The sequence below is a fragment of the Stegastes partitus genome, unplaced genomic scaffold (genome assembly GCF_000690725.1).
Source record: "Stegastes partitus isolate 25-593 unplaced genomic scaffold, Stegastes_partitus-1.0.2 Scaffold481, whole genome shotgun sequence".
Lineage (NCBI taxonomy): Eukaryota > Metazoa > Chordata > Actinopteri > Pomacentridae > Stegastes > Stegastes partitus.
Window position 1 is genome coordinate 424,513 of NW_007578212.1, and position 22,001 is coordinate 446,513.

Below are 22,001 nucleotides of genomic sequence, written 5' to 3' on the forward strand. Positions count from 1 at the left end.
ATACTTGATCATGCTGCTTCCCAGGAAATCAACACAGACGTCACCCTCCTACAACTGCGTACACACTGACTGCACCTGACTGGACGGAAACCACCCTGGTGGGCCGTCTGCATCTGGATTTTATACCGGACCAACATGGTGGTTGTTTCTGATAACATCAGGAGGCTGTGCAGCTGCAACACACAGTTTTTCAGGGCTTTCCAAAGCTGGCGACACACTGATGCCCGTGATTAGCATAACGTAGCCTAGACTTCAGTGTTATGCAAAGCAGGAATCACAACCACCAGCGTGCTCTGTCTCTCAAAAGACATCACAACACCACCAGAATGCATCTCACAGCTGCTTACGTAGACAATGAATGGAAAGCAATAAAATGATAGATCCTGTGCTCCAGTATCATCAGACAAACCAAAATTTTTCTCAGTTACAGACAATAAAATCAAATGTCCTTTTAAGTTACATTATATAACAAAGCAAAAAAAAAAAAACAACAAAGCATATCAGAGAAAGAATGCAGGAAGCTCCGATCACAAACAGTGGCCACAGCAATTTAACATGTCACATTAATGTGACGTCTCAGATCAAAGTTTCACACTGAAACGTCCGACACGACATAACAAGTCTTTCACATCCACTCACTCTGTCATGAAAAAATGCGTCTGACGTCCAAGAAGATGAAATGGACTGAAAGAGCTGTCTCACTAAGCACTTGACTAACAGTATAGAAATAACAGTGAGGGAGGGCAACATGTGTGTGTGTGTGTGTGTGTGCATTGTGTGTGTGTGTTCGCAGGGTCTTATGATGTCTGATTCCTTCTCCTTATACAGTCATGAGTGAGGAATGTTGCCTGTGAGAGTCAGCTCTTCTCTCCCTCTCTATTTTTTTCTTTGATCTATTCATCTTTCCCTCACTCGCTCGCCAATAATTCTCAGTATTTTGCTGCAGTCAGTTTGCAATGTGAACCAAACAGTAAAACAAGATCTCCCGTCCCGCCACGCTCCAGATAATTTAACTTAACTTGCCTAGGTGGAATTACATATAAAATGTTATTTTTACGTAGCGTTTTTCTCTCTTTTTTCCCCCTTCTTCTTGTGTGTGTGTGTGTGTGTGTGTGTGTGTGTGAAAGTGTGTGTGTATTTTCTAGACGCTCCATGTTTGGTTATAATAGTGGAGCTCGGCAGCAACTGGAGCATCTAACTCAATATTCTTTCATAAGACCTCTCAATGAGATTATAGTTAGTATGTGAGACTAGTGTGTGTGTGTGTGTGTGTGTGTGTGTGTGTGTTAGTGAGAGTTCCTACTGCCAATACAGAGTCTCTTGGGACCCAGGAATAAATTTATATACAAACAGAGGTCAGAGCATTCCCATCGTTAAAAAACATACACATGAACTCTAATCATAGAGAACGCTTGTTGCCAGGTATCACTCTGTCTTGTCTGTTTAATGCCAGAACATCTGAGTTTCATGTCTCTGCTGCTTATCAGTTTTGTTGTGATCATTTTCAGGTATCAATATAGTGACATTAGCTTAGAATAGACATACAGCGATGGTAGTTCAGTTTCATAGAGTTCAGGAATATTTAATTCTTACTATAAAACACTTGAACACTAGAACGTGAATCAAATCAAATCAAATGCCTTCATTGTCATCGCATCTACAAACACAACAACATTCAGTTCATGTATGGTTGTGGGGTAAAAACTGTTCCTCAGTCTGGAGGTGTGGCATTTCAGGGCCCTGTAGCCACTTCCAAAGGGCAGTAGTGTCAACAGATGGTGAAAGGAGTGAGTTCTGTCGGTAACAATCCTGCAGGCTCTCCTGTGGCAGCAAGACCTGTAGATGTCTTCCGGCGGGGCCAGGGGGAGTCAAATGATTTTTTGTGCTGTTTTTATCACTCTCTGGAGAGCTGCCCTGTCCGCCACTGAACAGTTCCCAGACCAGGATGTGATGCAGTACGTCAGGGTGCAGTGGTTAAAGGACTGCAATAATTGTGCAGAAAGCTTGATCCTCGTAGTGTTCTGATGAAGCACAGTGTCTGCTGGGCCTTCTTCACCAGAGCAGTGGATTTTCTGGTCCACTTGAGCTCCTCACTGATGTACGTCTCCAAACATTGTTAAACAAAACAGTGTTAAAGGCTGTAATTTACAAACAGCATCCTCACATACATCCCCTCCTGCTCCAGGTGAGTCAGTGCAGTATGGAGGGTGGTGTTTATGGAGTCCTCAGTGGATTTGTTGACCCTGTGTGCATACTGGTGGTGGTCTAAAGCAGGGGACAGGGTGGATTTGATGCATCCCAGAACTAGTCCTCTAAAGCACTTTGAAATGGGTGTCAGTGCGACTGGTCTGTAGTCGTTCAGGGAGCTGACATTGGGCTGCTTGGGCACTGGGATGATGGTAGCAGTTTTCAGACAGGCCGGAACAGTAGCACACACCAGGGAGGGATTGAAGACGTCAGTGAAAACCTCTGTGAGTCTTTGAGAACCATGTCCAGGATCCTATCTAGGACCTGCTGACTTCTTGACACTCACAGCTTTCAGGACTCATTTTACCCCTGTGTCTGCAGGGTAAACGGGTGGTCAGCAGGGTCCAGTTGGGGTGAATCCACGTTGCCAAGAAGAAGTGGTTCAGTCCCTCAGCCAGTGATGTGATGCTTCCTGTCATTGGGTCTCTGCTGCTTTCATGCTTTTTCTTCCTTTTGTGAAAAATGAAAGTCACCTCTCTACAACTACATTTTTGTTTCAATGGACCACACAATTACAATCAAAAGCTTTCTCCTTTGTCCAGTCAAGCTTCTGGGGGTCCATGGAGACCAGCCTTGTTCAGTGTCTGCTGAAGTGTCTGTCTTGAGATATTGGTACTAGAATTGCTCAAATTCATCAGTATGTCCTCCGATTCTTTTTGGCCTCTCACACTAATATTCTTTCCAGAGCAGCGGTCACATATGACTTTTTCTACCATGACTTTAGAGATTTTACACAGTGTGGAATTCCTTGTCCTTTCTGATTACACTTTGTACTGTGGCCACTGGCAATTGATGATCCTTGGATGTGGCTTCTGCAGCTTTAGAGCAAGCAGAATGTACAACTCTCTTCCCATGATGAATCTCAGTAACAGCTCACTGAGATCATTAGTTTTTGCCATGACTTGCACCAAACTAATTTTTACCATTCTGTATCCAACTGCTCTAAGTTGCTCCAGGGGACAAATAACGTTTTTTTTTAATCGAATTGAATTGAACTGAACTCGTGACTGACTAGACTAGAGTAGAACTACCGCATCAGCTGTCATCGGTTTATAGTGTATTTGTTCTAGAATATGATATAAATTACCAGGACCATTTGAAATTATCTAGAAGTTGCATTTTCAGCTATTTAAGAATGCATGAATAACTTTGGACATGATATGTTGCTGGGGGGCGGGGGTGAGAGATACAGAGCAATACTTCAAATTCATCATTTAGTCTCTAACATAATGTCTTACTGTCTTTACCCATTTATGACATAAATAACCCAAACAGTGTTTCAGTCAGTCTTGCTTTAACCAACTGAAACAGCTGGCCATTACTAAGAAACTATACACAGAATAGATTTATGTTTGGAGGACAGAGGAAGGATTGTTATACAGTGTGACAGTCCTGAGGCCTGTAATTACCAAAGCGTCATTTTCTATGTCGAGGCAGCGGAGCCCTTTGGCAGTCATGAGGTGCTGTGTACATGTGTGGTCCACATGTAAAAAGAAACAGCTCTGGCCCACAGTGAAATAGCTCCACGACTATTTGATGGTGTGCCATAAAGATTTGTACATGCAGTTATTGTTCACAAAGGACAAACACTTTTGACTTTTCTGATTCTCTGACAATTTCTGCAGCTTTGGTCAAAGATCTCAAAATGGATTTAAAATGTATTGCCATGAATTTTAGTTAAAATTCATTATCTCCACATAGTGAAACTCACCAACCTCCTCTGGCTGAAACCCTCTTCTTTTCTTTTTTTTTGTTTAGCACAGCCATGAACTGGACATTTTAACCAAACTCTTGATGATGACTGCATAAATTGATGCAGTTTGGTACAGACTCCAATCTCCATGATGCCATGACAGTGGATCCCAATGACCATGAGTTTGTTTCCAGCACTACCGTGAGATGTACCACTCAGCTGGGTGGTTTTCATTGTAATGTCTCAACAACTGTTGTATGGATTGCCCAAAAAATGTGACATTCATGTTGCTTTCAGGATTAAAGGTACTCACCAGGTCAAAAAGTCATTTTGGTTTATATACCCTCAAACTAATGGCATTGCCATCAATCTAAACTGTACTTTGAAACTTATACCTTTTTTTTTATCAGCATTTTGTCACTGTGAGCATGTTAGCATGCTAACATTAGCATTCAGCTGAAAACACCACTGTGTCTATGGCCGTACAGGGCCTCCAACATGCCTGCAGACTCTTCGGGTGTGTTCCAGTATCCATACTGCCATACAAGAAAAATGTTTAGTATGCCCCAGTACATAGTATGCCAAATACAGTATGCTAAAAAGACATGCATGTGCAAGACAGCATGCTTTTCAGGCCATTCTGAGCTGCAATCCTTTGTGCAGTTACATCATATATGTCATGGTGTCTCGCACAAGTATAAACAAGCTTGAGCCGCTTACAGGCCAAAGACAGACGACTATGGACGACGGCTTAATTCCCACTGCAGACTGCAACGGTCAGAGTTTAGGCACATATAACGTATGTTACAATTATGTGCACATTGCATGAAACAATACGTAATTTGTAACGGCAGCTGTGGTACATACTTGAAATTACAAAAAAAAAAAAAAAAAAACAATTTATAACGCAGACCTAGTCTTGCTTGAAAAGCAGTATGAATGAGGCACCCAACAAAGGTGATTGATTCTATGTGATGTGTACATTATGTTTTACATACAACTTCTCATATCCCACTGGTTTGATTTTAATAAATCAAGAGCAAATGATGCATGTCAAGGCTTTGTTTTCACAATCAGTCTACGCAAAACATCAACTAGAGCCAGAGCTCCAGACTGAAGGAGGTTGTCAGTTAGTGTGCCCATGAGACATCCTCATAGTTCATGCAGGATGACATGTTGAGTGCTGTGTTGCTCCAATGTTTCTGTCTTTTAGATTTTTAATTTTTGAACTGAGCTTATGTCTGAGCCAAACACAACAAATGAAGAATAAATGTTTTTTTTCCTAATGCACAAAGAGGAAACGTTCGATTACAAATTGTGTGGTAATCCATCATATAGCTCCTCGGCTCTTCTTTAACCTCCTGGCGATAAGAGTGCAATCACAGTCGACTTCCTGTGAGCTCATTTGACATAAGATAGATGCCTGAAACACCAACAAAGTTTAAAAATGTACAACTGTAACTCATAACAGATAAAGCCTCTTTGTCACAAGAATTTGTTGTGAGCGCATGTTGTTTCTCGTTATTGTAATAAGTGCTGCTTACAACATATTCTGTGTGTGTTCTTTGTTTTCCGTGAATCACTCTTAAGCTTTCTGGGAAAATATAATTTGATTTAAAGCTAGCTTACAGATCAGGAATGTAGATAAGAAAAGATGTATTGTTCTTCTGGTCTTTGTCTTGGCCCCCTTTCACATGTAGACCTGAGCAATGGCAGTATAAGGAATTAGTCAGAATTTAATGATTCGATCAATTCAGCCACAACAGGGCCTCAGACCTGAATCACCCTTTTTAAAAAAAACCCAAGAAAACAACAAAATGATAAATGATTTAGTTTTTTGTTTCTGCTACTTTGAATTTTGTGAACAATAATAGGATATATGTATTCACTCCATAACTGGAACTTTGAGCAAAGTGGTAAATACCCAGTGACTTAGTGTACACTGCCAAAGACAAGACAGAGTCCTTTCAGCTGGCGAGCAACAACAACAAAGTATTTTTAGTGTTTCACAAAAATTAAGACCAAATTTGTCTACAGCATCATGGAAATTTTTCTTTCCAAAACTAAAGGGGGATAACAGCACACTCCTTCTGAAACTTGTTCTCACTGGGTTCTCCGGCTTCCTCCCACAAACCAAAGACACACTGCGGTAACCTGGTGATTCTAAATTGTCCGTAGGTGTGAATGTGAGTGTGCTTGGTTGTCTGTCTCTAAGTGTAGCCCTGTGATAGACTGGTGACCTGTCCAGGGTGTCCCCTGCCTTCACCCTGAGTCAGCTGGGATAGACTCCAGCACCCCCGCGATGCTACAGAGGACTAGATAGATACACTACAGCAGGGGTGCCCAATCCTGGTCCTCAAGAGCCCCTATCCTGCATGTTTTAGATGTGTCCCTCTTCCAACACACCTGATTCAAATGATCAGGATCGTTATCAGGCTTCTGTAGAGCTTGATGATGAGCTGATCATTTGAATCAGGTGTGCTGGAAGAAGGAAACATCTAAAACATGCTGGATAGGGGCTCTCGAGGACCAGGATTGGGCACCCCTGCACTACAGTGTATAGATAATGGACCGATGGATGGATGGATGGTCAAGTTGGTCAGAATCCATTTGGAGGAGAAATGGACTGTTCGACTGCAATCAGTTACATCAGTGTGACTCCTGCATTCGTGATTACAGCACAAGTGTCACAGCTCTTGTGATTAGGCCCGTATGCAACCGAGGCAGACACGGCTCAGAAGATTTGCCCAGAGTTATTTCTGACTCAGACATACTCCTACATTTGCATGAGTTACAGAAATACTGAAGAAAGCAGGACGCATTCTATATCTGTGATTTAGAAGCAGATAGAAAACTGTCTGGTGTCACGTTAAACCGTGAACTCAACAGACACACAACACTCACTCCAGCAATCAATGTCACTATGACTAGAGTGCCAATGATACGGAAATAAGTCACATCAAAACCATGCTCAGCTATGGGCCGGATCAATCTCCAGCTATACTGTACATTTCACATCACTAACAATGTATTAATAAATCGAGAATTTAGCCTTCAAGCAGAATTTATAGTTAAGCTACATTTTTATTCAGCTCTTCAGCACTGATGATACAGTAGAGAAAACATGACTGCAGAGATGTACAGTGATGCTCTGCCCACTGATGCAGAAACTATCTTCAAGTTCCTCACACTGCTGTTTTTAAATGTTGTTAAATATTTAAAACCTTGGTTGTTGGCTTCTGTCACACCATCATCTATTTATCCATCCATCCAACTACAGTATCTCTCCCCTTCCTTCCTTCCTGTCCTCTGAGTTACTTCCACATCTTTCCATCTCTCCAAATCACTAACCGTTGTCTAACAAGATGTCTCAGTCCGTTGGATTCTTATCTGATCAACTGATCAATGCTATCTTCGCTCATCTCTCATCCACTGTTTGACACTGTTCATCACATCTTGACCTCTTTTCTTCCTTCTCGCACGTATTCATCCATGCAGCTGCAGCTCCAAAATTAACTGGATCAGATAGACAACGTGAAAAAGAAAGACACTAACTGTCAGGGGCAACGACAGAGCTGAATCACTTGCCCTAAGCCCAGAGGCATTGCCCACATCATCAGTAGCTTATACACCGCCCAGCTACAGTCTGTAATTTTGCTATATGTCATCACACACTGCAGAGAACAAACCCTTCTTGGAACATCCTCCACCTAATTTCACGCACATAAGTGATCAAGGCGTACAGCATCTCGTCATGTTTCCGATGTGACATGTCACACTACACTGACACAAAGACTGCATTCTTGCATTGTAATTCTTTGCTGTCTTATGTAACACTGGGCCGGGCTCAGGCGTCTGTGGGCGCCAGCATCGATGACCTTTTCTTCTACAGCGCTTCATATTGATATTATGAAAGAGACGTTTGCCACTGGCATGAGTGAAAATGCATAGAAGATACAATAGTGCACTGTCTTCAGCAGCTAATAACGTGGTGCATCGTTGCCGCAGTGAGAAAATCTTTCAGATTTGTTCTTGTTGCCTCCAGATTCAACGTGACTGATTTCATTGAAAAACTGTTGGTCACTTGTTGTTCTCACATTTATTAGGTGTTTCACGTCCATAGCTAAGAGCAAAGGTCATTATGTTATCAAATGGATGTTGGAGTGGTAAAGTACGTGGCAGCAGAAATGTTTATATTACGTCACCTGCAAACCTCCACAACCATATAGCTCTCAGCAGTTAAAGATGTAATGATTCCCAACCTCTTCTTCCGACTAAGGGCAAGGAAATCATATAGAAATCAGCAACTCTAACCCACCTCAGACTTGTGCAGTTTATTCACGAGCTCATTTTAAGGCAGGAAGGGTTTTTGATTTTTATTTTTTAATGGTATAAACTTCTAAATACATAATTTAGATACACCAATAAGAGTTTTTTGGTGACTTTAAGCCTTATTTTAAAAGGTCTAAAACTACAAAGGCTTCAACTAAATACTTGCTATTGTCCAACCCAGCCATATAAGTTTGCCTGACATCCAGGTCCAGGTGGTGTATAAAAAGCACATTACATACCACTTTATTTATTTTTGGAATCCATGGCTATTCTGGCATTTCTTAAATGTTTGCACTATCCTTTTGCTGCTGTGACAATACAAATTTGCCCACTGTGGCATTAAATAATAAGACTTATTGTATCATATTGCATCACATCACACCGTATCATAAGCAATTTATACTCATGTAATGCATCAGTCCTTCTGTATAAGCCTGTACTTAAATATAAAAGACTATTTGCTGCTCTATGCAGATGATATATTACTATGTGTATCCAATTCTGACAGCTTAATAACCTCAACACTAACTTTGACTAAACACTTTGGTCAGGGTGCAAAGTGAGGCCTGTAATGTCGCAGCCTTGTCTGCTTCATTACTAAACTTTTCATAACACAAAAACATAACCTCCAGGAGTGCTTCTTTGACACAAGAAAGAATGAGCGAGCTGTTCTTAAAGTGTAAAACCCTTTGGAGCCTGTGGTGACAGTAAGTGAATGATTGCACCATACAACTTGAAGTGTGAATGTAAGGAAGGGCAAACATTACTTATGGAATTACAAAAAAGTTTCTCAGTACAAATGTTAAAGACGAAGGTTAAAACATAAGGAGAAGATTCACATCAGCTAAGAAACAGAAACATCCTTCAGCAAGAGTAAATGGTTTCTAGCCTTGAAACAAGCATAACAGTGGTAGTTGATCATTGTTGTTACAAAGACTGAAGGGGAGTGTGCATGTATTTGTTAAGGTCAAAGTTATAAGCTCTGACAAGGCGGAGTAATGCTGTTTTATCCCCTTAGACAAACCCCCCCAAATTAAATTCCTTTGATGTAAAAATAGATGAATTGACCTGGCTATTTTCTTGAATGCTCACCAAGCACTCCACTGGCAGTAAAAGGAAAAACATGTCAGAAAACAGTAGGGATGTGTGTGTGTGCAAATGTGTGTATATGTGCATGTCTAAGTGTATGAATGGCTGTTTTTATTGACCAGGTGGCTATTTTTGTGGTCAATTGCCTGTCAAAAAGATAATTTATCAAATTAAAATGGCCATCAGTATGTGTCATTAGTGAAGTATATGGATGTGTTTGGGTGTGTATGTGTGTGTATGTGTCTTACCGGCAGACGGTGATGTCTCCGAGCTCAGAGTTATGCGGTGCCGTGCCAGGTTTAAAATTGGATACGTTGAAGTGGGATAGTGTGTGGTCAATGAAGCCATGCATGGTGCCCGTCTGACTGTACATGTACTGGTAGACGAGCCGAGGGATGAAGTCTGACGTGAAGGAGATCACAAAGGCCTCCAGACGCAAAGAGAAACAGACAGACGGACAGAGTGAGAGAGCTTCTGTCATGAGTACATCATAAGTCAACAAGTTTTACACTGTTAAACTCTTCATGGGTCCTAAAATTTCTACCATCGCTTTTGAGTAAAAGTGGTGTCAAGAAGTAAAAAACACAAACATGGTACAGAGTGAATTTCAGACATAATAGACAAACTAAAGGGAAACAACTGAACCCTTGATCCCTACGGTGAGGGGTATCTGATGGCTCTGTGTTGCTATTGGAGCATTTCTCTGGCATGATTTGGGTCCAAAAGAAAGGATCACTGCAAATCAATACAGTGCTATTCTTTTTTTTTTAAGTTATTTTTTTTGGCCTTTGTGCCTTTATTGATAGTACAGTGAGAGAGAGACAGGAAAGTAGGGGAGAAGAGTAGGGGGAGGACGTATGGGAAAGGGTCATGAGCAGGATTCGAACTCATGACCTCCACATTGGGACTGTAGCCCTGTACATAAGACGCCAGCTCAACCAGGTGAGCTATAGTGGCGCCCCATACGATGTTATTCTGAGTGATCACCTTCAACCAGTGATGAAACCTTTCTATCATGATGGGAGAAGTCTCTTCCTGGATCGCAAGGCCCTCACACTGTCCATTTGAACGCCCATGAAACATTTTGGACTGTCGTGTCAGACAGCGCTCTCCACCACATCACCAGACACCGAGTGAGGGATTGGTGTTTGTCCCTCCAGTAGAGTGCAGAAACTTGGAAAATCAAAGGTGCATTGGAGCTGTTCTATCATCTATGTACTGTCTTTCATTCTGTCTATTTAGGTTTTTCCTTTAATTTGTCACCCATCTGCACTTGAGTGGAGCATTCAAGCATATTCAATTAGGAACACTTGTCAAAGTCTGTACAACTGATAGAGACACATGAACAAAAGGGGAGTTCTGTTACATTTATTTTCCACTGCTCCTGAGGCAGCTTCAGTGTGTGTATGTGAGTTCAATCCCTGAGAGCTGTAGAATAAATAAAAACTCCTGCTGCTTGTTTTTGAACCCTCCACAAATCTGTTTAGTATTAAAAGTAAACGGAATAGGATTTGGTTAGCTGGCCAAAGACAAATCCCAAGCAGAAATTTTCCTGACTCCACACACACACACAGGCCTTGACCTCTACGGATCAGCATATTACAGTGTTTCAGATGTAATATTGGGATCATATGAGGTCATGACAGACGACGTCTGAGAGAAAACATGGTTCAATATGTGTTTACTATACAATTTAATATAAACTGTCATAAGTGTCAGCAATTGACGACTTAAAAGTGTATGAAGGCATGCACAAAGGGGAACTGGTGAAAGGTAGATTACATGCTGAAATGTTAAAACAGAAAAGTTCGAAACGAGTGGCAATGTGTGGTAAGATAATGGAAGTCATACAGTATTGCATTGCAATCATAAATCTTTTCCAGACTTGATACAGCTCCCTCCAGAGCCACAGAATATGGTAACCAACTGTTTTCATAAAATAAATAAACTGAACTTCATGTAAAAAAAAAAAACAACAGTGTTGTGTTAAACAGCACTCGTCACAGTTTCCCCTAAATCTGACCTGGACACAGATTAAGATGCAGCAGGGAGGCTGTGAGTTGAACACTAATTACACTAAAATGTGTTAAAATTCTAAGCTATAGATGATATATTAGAGTGTTTAAGTGCTTCATGTAGGACCTTCAGCAGATGCTTTATGTGCAGTACTCAATATAGAATTCTCATCCTCATACATTTATTGTGCCTGTGTCTGCCTTCATCACTAATTTAATAAGCAGATCGCAAAATGCAGGGTACTTACATTTATAATGACTGAGAATTTTCCCATTCCACTCAGTATGTTGTACCATATACCTATAGAAAGAAGAGCAAGAAAGAGAGAGAAAGGAAAAGACAGAATGAGAGAAATGTCAGTGTTAAGCACAGAAACACAACTGTTAATGGATTGTGATGTGATTGTTGTGAGGTCTAAACTAAACTATATAAACAGCATTACCTCACTCTACTTTCATGCTTCCACTCTGTGAGGACAGCAGTTAATAGCTGTAGTTATATCAGTATTATATCAGTAATTTTACATTTAGTAGTATTTAGTCATAAAGCCAATGCACTGGACAAACTGTGTGTGTGTGTGTGTGTGTGTGCGCGCGCGCATGCGTGCGTGTGTGTTACATAAGTAGAATAAAAAATAGAGCTGTCAGCCCTTATGAGGAATAAAGTCTTAGTCTCAGGAAGCTGCCTTTGTCAACATCTGTAATCTAGACAGAGAGTTTCTGATAAACTCCACAGTTCATTAGGTTACAGCTGCTGAGCCACTCTGAATGACCCAATAGGAAAAGAGTTGTGTGTCCACTGTCACATTGTAATTGTCTTTCTTTTACATTTCTTTCAGAGAGATGCTGGACAAATTTGGCCATTCTCTCTGTTACAATAGATTAAAATTTTACCAGCAACGAGTTTCTTGGATGTAGATCCAGCCTGGACCATAGTAATAGATGGAGTGATCAACAGGATGATCCTTACAGCCATGCTTCTAGCATGACAGAGGAAAATAAAAACGTCTTAGCTTGCTGCAAAAGAATTCCTGACATTACCCAGAGAAAGGTCAGAATTTTTTGTAAATCCATACAGCAACATGTTATCCTTCCTTACAGCGTGACCTTTGGGTCTAGTAAAGCACTTTACAGTCTGTGGGTGAACTCAGAAATTCACAGTGTTCAAGCTATAATGAAAAATGATTTTCTGCTAAAAATATGACCACTGGAGAGACATGAGGTTTCAGCCAACAGCAACAACATCACTCTAATGAACTGCTAAGAGGCATCGGTTTGTAAACTTGGCAGTGAAACCTGTTGGTCTGCCTTCAGTCAGTGTGATCTGTCACAGTTTTTTGTTTTTTCTCATTCATTTAATCAGTCATTCACTCAATCTGGTTTGTACATTTTCATGATGTCTCCTCAGACAGCCACTCCCATCTGCCCTGCTGCATCACTGGATCTTCTCTACTCCATTCACCTGATTCCACTCTAATCAGCCCTGCAGTATTTACACCACCACTCCACTACCTAACATTTGCCAGACTGTCTTTGTGCTTAGTCCTTTAGCTTTCCAGGATTCTGGTTTTGTTCATGTTGAACTATCGCCTGTATTATTGGCTGGATTCTGCCTCAGTCCAGACCTGCTCCCTGTGTTTTGTTTGCCTGCTTGGCTTGTTGTAGGTAAAAGCTTGCGTTTCACTTTCACAGTCGGCCTTTGTGCCATACATCTGACCACTAACTCCAAAGAATGTACTCAGCCTGGTGAAGGGACGTTCTGATATCCCATGATGCCTGAGGTGGTGGTTCACAAGCTTTACCACTAAAAAACAAGGCAACGATGAAGGGGAAATACTTTCTTTTGAGGGGGGTTGTAGAGTAAAATATGATCAGATTTAATAATATGCTACCTAAATCTAATGGACATCCATAACCAACCCTTACTGAGTGTGTCCGATCAGCTCACCAATGTCTTTAGCGCGTACAGCAACTGGCCTGCGGAGCTCCGTAACAAACTTCTTGGCATCCAGTCTGATCTCGATGACGTTGTTGAGCAGGGCGAAGAGAGGAGCCAGTGGGAAAGAAGCCACGAACAGAGAGACGAAACCAAACTGGATGACTGCAGAGGGAGAGAGAGAGAGGCGGGAATGATCACATGCTACGGTAGATATGGGATGTTTAATAATATAGTTGAATTAATGCTGGTAATGTGGTACAAGTGAATGTTTATATATAGAACTTGGACAATAAACCAATAATTCTGATCAGATCAATGAAAACCATGCTAGGGATATGACATTTGATTGATTTGTGTCTGAGGCCCCAGTGCTTCTTGTTTCTCATTCGCTTACTTGGCACAAAATGTAAAATGTAACTAATTGTACTATAACTATGACATTCAGATATATGACATATGCAGCACAACCTCAAACACATCATTTTACATCATTTAGTTGAAGGTCAGAGACAATACGTTTCTACTGCAAACACCATCTTATCAAAGGTTTCATAAACAAACTCTGATTCTTATGAAGTTCAAATGTATGTTTGACATGTAAGCACGTAGGCTGTCAGAATTTGGCACATTTCTTTAAGAGACTGAGTTTTTCCAACTTCATAAAATCTTGGATCTACTTCAGAGTTTCTGAAGTTCGTTTCAATGTCACTCTGGTAAGGTCAACAGCAGAAATGAGCCAAAGAATTGTCTGACATCTGATAGCATATGAGAGGTTTGCATGAAAGAAAAGAATCAAATCCACATTATCTGAAGCACATTTTTTAAACAGCCACTAAGAGGCTGACAGATTGACATTCGTGAACAGTCATTCGTCTGGTCAGGAGTCACGCTGTCGGTCCAGACCGGCTTTGTGGTTCAGATGATGCCTTTTAAGGTTAAACACGCTGCTGCACCAGCTGAACTGGGACTTTTTTATGATTAAGCAGTGTGTGGTATGTGTGTGTATCTACACTGTATGTGTGGCTGTTGTGTAAACCCACATGATTAGATAACACAGTGACACAAAATCCACGACTGATAACTGGGAATTATTTGTACAGTACATCACAATCACACATGTCCACACACACACACACGCTGGGTTTTGTAGAACTGTTGCCGCGCATTGTCAACCTAAAAAGGAGCTCAGTTCATAGAACACTAGGCAGCTTAAGAGACACAAGCTTGTGGATTGACAAAGGTCAGAGGTCAACTGCAGTCAGACAGTTTTGGAACTGTATTTTGCCTGAGATGTGAAAAATGAAAAATACTTTATGAATAAAGTATTTTTCATTTTCATGCTTAGATAGATGCTTGCAAATGCAGACATCTTTAAAAAAGAAAAAAACACCTCTGGGCACATTAGGCAGTCCTTGCTTCTCTGTCTTTGCCTACAATTTATGGGTTAGGGTGAGATTATAAAACTGGGCTTTAAGTTTGATTGCAAATATTTTAACTGCAAACTTTAAACATGTAACTCAAAAGTCACACATAAGGTCGAGGTTTAATCAGCGCTGCAGACTAACATGTTGGCTTCACTGGTGTAGCTAACAGTTTAATTGACATGCACTAGCACATAATGAAAAATACTTTATTTATCCCAGAAGGGAAATTCAATTAATTTGGATATAATATTAACATAAGATAATATTAATTTGGATGCACCCACATTTTTTCACTGCCAGTTGGTGGCAAATAATTCATTTTAAGCATTATTTTTTGGTAGGTTTATATACACTTTAATAATTTCTTAACAAAGTATGTAAATGATTGTAAACAGGAATAAAGATTCGGATAAATGTTTTTTTTTTTCCACAATGATAACTTGGGACTTAAAGCTGGTGAACGGCAGCTCTTTCTTTAAGTTCATCACATTGCCTCATAGGGTTGCAAGAAGGTCACCGGCTCGCGTCCCGGTGAGGACACCTGGGATCTTCCTGCATAGAGTTTGCATGTTCTCCCTGTGCAGCGTGGGTTCTCTCCGGGTTCTCCAGCTTCCTCCCACGGTCCAAAAACATGTTGAGGTTAATTGGTGATTCTAAATTGTCCGTAGGTGTGAATGTGAGTGTGCTTGGTTGTCTGTCTCTAAGTGTAGCCCTGTGATAGACTGGTGACCTGTCCAGGTGAACCTGTCTTCACCCTAAGTCAGCTGGGATAGACTCCAGCCCCCCCATGACCCTAGTGAGGATTAAGCGGTGTATAGATAATGGATGGACGTACATTGCCTCATATTGCTGCTTTCCCGGTGCTGAAACACTACAGGGAGAACTTCTCTTCTCTGTCATGGAACCGGACAGATTTCTTGTTTTAATTCAGAACCTTGATGCTACAATCATAAAAGCACTGATACCAGCCATGCTTTTGCCTCACTCTTGGCCTTAAATGATAATAATGGCCATATTATCATATCTTAGTGTTTTCCAGAGGTTTAGAATTTACTTGTGGGTGGAGCAGCGAGACCAATGTCCATGATGAGACTCGAGCATTTTAGAGGGGGAAAGTGTAACCCAGGTTGTAGTCTCGCTTTGCCAGCCCATTCTGTAGAACAGAAAGGTCTGGTTGCACCACACTAGTGTTCTGCTATAGGGGGGAAAAACACTCTGACTTGTTTTGTTTTTGCACGTTGTTTGTACTGCACGATACAAATCCTCATCAAAACAGTTTCTTGTTCGAAGGTAGCTGTTGTTGCTTCCCATCGTGAAGAAAATGGTAACACACACTCAGCGGAAAGAAGGACAAACCCACCTAATATAAGTTGTGATTTATACCCTCATCCTGCATCTGGGGAGTCAGACTACCCAGGTTGTCCTCTGAAGCTACAAGTTCTGGATGTTCTTTAAATGCCTGCATCAGTCGACTCAGTGACTGAGCACAAAGAAATCTCCCCCCTCAGCTGCTTCAGCGCAAGAACTCAGATAGATGTGAAACCAAAAATTAGTTTGAAAACAGTGAAATACGGTGTTCTCATGTCAGATTTACCAAGATGAAACTGAGAAATGTCGAACTTGATCTCTGACTGCATGTGCATCCAAAATTGGTAGCACACTGGAGCCCTGGTTAATGTTAAGAGCAGGTTCTTCTTTTCTAGTTGGACAAGGACACGAGCAGGTCAAGCAAAATTTAGTAGCTGTGAGTTTATCAGGACACTAGCTATGTAATATATGATGCTGCATGTTTGTGAGTTACACAGTCAAATGGAAATATAAATGAATTTGTCTAATGAAGGAATTCAACAAGATTCATCCTGCAATCATTTCAGGTGAGATTTCAATAGTAAGAAAATACAAATAATTTCTTGGTGTCGTTGAGTCTGATTGGTTGGACTGAGTGAAGCAGTGAGAAAGGTGTGCAGCAATGAACTTTTCTAATGTGTTAATTAATCATCAATTCACCTGCTTCCTAAGTATGTGAAAGGAAACCTGAGAAAGACACAGCGGTTGGCCTGACTCTGGCTGATGCACCGCTCTGATCGGAGCAGTGGAACTTAAGCAGTGTGGGAACGGGGATTTCCAGCGAGCGGGAGACTGACGGCTTCACCTCAGGACGCCACGCTGAGACAATGAGCAGCCAGGAAGAAAATACGACAGCGGGCCAACGAGCGCTAGAGGGCAAGCTTAGAATAACCTGGCTATCTACCTGAGCCGAGGTTGACGGGTTCGAGCCTGGCACACAAAGAGCGACGCACACACCTGAACACAAGCGCCAGGACTCACACATACAGCACACAGGCACAGACAGGCACATAAATAAATAACAAATGAGTTAACACAAACCCAAGACTACCCATTCACAGCCTCACAACAATGTGTGAGTGTGTGAATGGATAGTCCTCACAATGTGTGAGTGTGTGTTTGCATGAGGAGCTCAGACATTTCTGACATTCCTCGTGGTGCCCTGCAGCGACGTCAACCCAGTCTTCTTTCTGTTTTTCTCTGCCTCGGCTCTGACTTTGCTCCCACCTTTCTCTGTCCTCACAACAAAGATCTAAATATCTGCTGGTGTTTATATTAGTGATGAGTAGCAGCACTTTAGTTTGTCCCTGTGGTTGAGATGTTTCTCATTCTCTAACCCTGGACCATCTTTTGGAGGACATCGAACATTAAATTTTGCCAACAAAACTTTACTTCTGATTTACAGGTTCAGGAATGTTTTCAAATGAGCAGAACATGTTTTTCGGGTTCACAAAACTTCACATGCAGAAGTCATCTGTTTCTACGGCGCTCCAAAAGGTCAGAGTTTCAGGTCAAACGTTTTTTTTTTTTTGTATTACCTTGCAATAATGTTTACATTTTCTATGACCCTTAGAGAAAGTCTGACCTGTTTTATGAAACATTATCAGGTACGAGAGCAGACCCCTGCTGGCTCTGACTACAGAGAGGGTCAGTGCACCCTCAGCTGTGGCTGCACAGGCACAAGTCTGCACGATTGTATAAAGAAAGAAATCAAGAGCAGCTGGTTGGCTACCTCCATCACTTACCGCTGCTGAGAAAAAACCGTGATCATGGCTGAAGCTTTAAGATGATAAAGCTGTCACTGTCACTGTGGCGGTGCTTTGACTGTTATATGACTGTGGCTGTGACACATTTGTTTCCAATAAGTGTAATAGTGACTACATGCAGAGGTTGTGTATGTATGTGTGCAGTGATAGTTTTGTTAGCTGAGGGTTGTTACAAAGTTGTTGCATTACTGAACTCCAGTGGTGCGTTGGTAATATAGCTGTCAGAGAAGCACTGCAGGTACAAAAAAAACAGCTAGACATATCGATAGCCACAGAAATTAAAGCACAGCAGCCACAGAAGTCTGAAAAATAAGCATATCCAGCCACAGCTTCACCATCACCAGCTGAATACTATCAGTTAACAGCCTTTTCAAAGGAATAATCATCAATAAATGCACAATATATATAGTGTTAAATCATGTCTCTGTATCATAACTGGACTGGATCAACACACCAACTGTTCATATGCATCAAGAGGAATGCGAGGCATGTCATGAGAGAACATGAAAGTTACTGTGAGGAAACACGGGAACAGTCCATCTCGCCTTGATCTTTGTCAAGCTTGCTGCTGCATGTTTGCTGAACTGCTGCTGCACTTTGACTCCTCAGCCACGAGGAAATGATCAGAGATATCAAGCTGTGCTGCAGTGTTGGCTGTCTTCTTAATGAAACAGCAGGGCGGCCATCAATCACAGCGTCTTGTCTCTTTTAAACATTATCTGTGTCTCTTCTGCATTCATCAACGGTCTGCATATCACCAAATTACGTGTTTGTCTTTTATTACTGATGCTCATAATTATGATTAAGGGTACGATGAAAGGAACCTTACAAAAGATACTCCCAAGAGCTTAAGCAAAAAGCAACATGACTTCTCTTTTAGGTTCTTGGAGACGGTTCACCTCTCATTCAAGAACCACAGCCCAGGACTGAAGAAGCCTCTTGGATGAGAAGTACAAGTTACTAAAGCTCCTGGTGTAACCATGACCTGTATAACTGAGAGTCTACACTTGAGACACAGAGAAGAGAGTAGTTTTCAGTTAAAATGAGTTAACTGATTGTTGAAGAAAACTGTTGGAGCCCTAGATGGCACACTGACACTTCAGTCCAATCATTACCTTCACTGTGTGGAAGTCAGACACAACTTTTACGTCACTGTCTTCAGTTACCATCAATCTATTGGCTATTGTTTTGCAGTTGTGTCTTAAAAAAAGAAATGTACAAAGGCCTAAAGTAGATTAGGGATGTAAAAGCAGCACCTGTAGTTCTGATATGATGCATTTTTTTAATCAGAAATTGTCAGAAAGCAGAAATCTTCCAGTAGTTTTACAAATGCTGCGCAGATTATGTATGTAGTCGTTTTTTTTTCCTGGCTTTCAGCAGTAGCTGGATGATTTGACTCACGCTGTTGCGGTTGCGGTTGTGGAGTTATGTTACTGTAACTGCTGCTGAAGATGATTTCTCGCTTCCTATTAAGGCTAGCTGTGGTATTACTTACTGTTTGTGAAAGAGATTGAGAGAGGGCAAACTCACACCAGCTTGTAAGCTCTCGTTGCTTTTTCACATTGAAGGCAGAAGCTGAGTCCAAACCTTCAACATTAAGTGCCGACTGTGAGTGCTAATACTTCCTACTGTTTTGCATTTCACCCACTTTGTTTTAACTATTATGTAAATAGAAGTCACATGAAAGACAAACGCTGGCATACTTATTTAAATCAGTAACTCTACAGCCCAAATCCACTAAGAAATAAGTTTTATTGTCGCTCCACTTCAGTGTTTGCCCTTCATAGTGCAGAAGCACCGTTTACTCTGGAAGTCTTATTGTTTTCATCTGCTGAAGGTGAAAAGTTTCTTTGTGCTCACTTTAATTCACAGTTTTCAGATACTTATGTGCTGAAAGATTTCTTGATATTGCAACTAATTTGGAAGTCAATTATGGTCCAATATGCAATATGGTGGTTAAGTGTGGTGCTGAACGCCTCCACTGCACACACACACAGAGGAGAGAGGAAGTGGTTTGACATTGAACACTGGAACAAACAACATTAGCATATTCATTGATTCTGGGTTTTTCAAAGGTGAGGGACTGAATGCAGTTTAAAGAATTTTACATGCAGTGATTGAAATGTTTTGTGGAAAAATGTCAGACACAAATTATTATGCTAAGCTGAGTATTGGTTTTGTCTTAGAACATGTGAGGAAGGATCTTTAACAACTCTTATGAAAGTCAGCTAAAGTTATTGTACGACGTTAAATCTTGCAAATAAATATTCAAAGTTTTACTCCACTTAGTTCTTTACAAGTTGTGACTGAGCAGGTGTTGGTTTATTGTGACTACAGCTGGTTGTAATAGAACAAGAGGGGCGTCTACAGCTCCATAGAGTAACTTTTTCCCGCAGGCTGTGAATCAGTAAACTTTTATTAGCACATAACCGTCCTTCCTTTAAACTATTTAACCTACAAATGACCTGAAGTGTTTTGCAGACGAAATTTTTGTGCAGAAAAAAAAATAAACCAAGAACAAGTTGGACTTTGTCTACATTTTGATTGAATCTCGATTGTGTTATTTAGCTTCGTCTCCATATGTTGAATTTTCCCCTCACGCCATGTTGTCTTTTACTTTTGTCTTTGTCAGAATGAAATGTAATGAGCCTCTGGTTATTATTTGATTCCCGTTTTTTTTTTTTCCTCTCTACTGTAACCTTGAAAGTCTTGTTTGCACAGCTTACACTCTGTCTGCAGTTTAAAGATTTAAAAGCATGCAGAAAGGAAGTGTAGCTTTAGCGTTTTATACTCACATTCCCTGACTTTCATAATTTGGAGATATTTCAGAGACTCCCGAGTTTACTTTTATTATTTTTTAAGATCACATACTGCTGATGGAGCAGGTGTCTACTTGCTCCAATAGGGTCAGAAACGGCTTCCCTGAAAAGTGAATGTTCTGATTCACATTTTATGTATTTGTGTAACAGATGAAGAACCCACAGTCGCTCTGCTTGTTAGCCATCTAACACGGTGGCCTTTTTCTCCAAACGTTCGCCACACAAATGACAAGTCTACACAATATAAACATGTGTTTGTTTGCTGAAATAATTAAGAAACTCCAAGTACACCTTTGACTTTTCCAGCTAAATTCAAGACACATCCAAAACAACAAACACAAAATCTATTCAGGCATTTTAGCTCAAGCACTGGTGAGATGGGGGATGCAATCAAAAGCAATTCCAAATAGATTGTCTCTTACATGTTTAAAATACACAGCTGAGACTGATTATGACAAAGGAGCATAAAGATTTAATCTGCCACTGCATTTCCAGTGTTTATGTACTGTGGTTGGTGACACACATGAATGTAAATGAATTATTGTATATGTAGTGTGTGTTTGCTACACAGCTATGAACTGACGTCTGACTGTTGGAAAACAACAGGATATAAGCAGAGGCCTCCCATTTAAAATTCAGCTTCTTGGGCTCCTGTGTCCACCACCCTGACCTCCTCCTGAAGATTTTGCTATTTACTTTATCAGACAAATGTAAACAAATAGAAGCTCTTCAGTGCAGGTGGGAGTTTTTACCTGAGAGCGTCCTCACAGAGACAGATTATACAAGACGTTTCAGTGACGTTCAGGAACACTCATTTTAAAACTATGTCGGTGACTTAATGACTGTTCTTTGTCTCAGCAGCTATGTATCTCCGTGTGTGCGTGCAGACTCACTCATCTCCATGTACTCCGGCGTGAGGCCTTCAAAGGGAGCGAGAGCGTAGTCCAGGTTCCACTGCTGTGGAGGCCTCTCCTCCTCCTTCTCTGTCTGGGCTGATTCTTTCTCCTTCAATGCACGCACCAGCTTCTTCAATTTCCTGTCAGGATGATGGACAAAGTGAAAACACAGAAAACTTTGCTGTAATGTAATGTAAAAAATGTACATAAAATACTCATCGAGAATAATTCAAGTGAATAATGCAAATAGTCTGTGATTGCCTTTAAAACTAAAATGCATTTCTTAAACATATAAGCCACTCACAGCTTCTGTTGTGGCCTGCATGAACATCGGGGGTCAATTATCGACTGATATTCAGCACTTTTCTGATTATCAGTGTTGTTATATTTGTGGAACTAGTAGTCTCATAGCGCAATCTGATGAAGTATAGATT

At 40.9% G+C, this 22,001-nt stretch overlaps 1 protein-coding gene across 1 annotated transcript in view; it reads right to left on the reverse strand.

Annotated features, from left to right (window-relative positions):
• Positions 1 to 22,001, reverse strand: part of LOC103361018 (anoctamin-2) — a gene marked incomplete at its 5' end in the record, with an annotated part of 33,840 nt that overhangs the window by 6,208 nt on the left and 5,631 nt on the right. The window contains 4 exons of the mRNA XM_008286996.1: positions 9,610 to 9,788; positions 11,625 to 11,677; positions 13,325 to 13,477; positions 21,565 to 21,707. Of these exons, the coding sequence (XP_008285218.1) occupies positions 9,610 to 9,788; positions 11,625 to 11,677; positions 13,325 to 13,477; positions 21,565 to 21,707 (528 nt within the window). The remainder of the gene's footprint in view (positions 1 to 9,609; positions 9,789 to 11,624; positions 11,678 to 13,324; positions 13,478 to 21,564; positions 21,708 to 22,001) is intronic.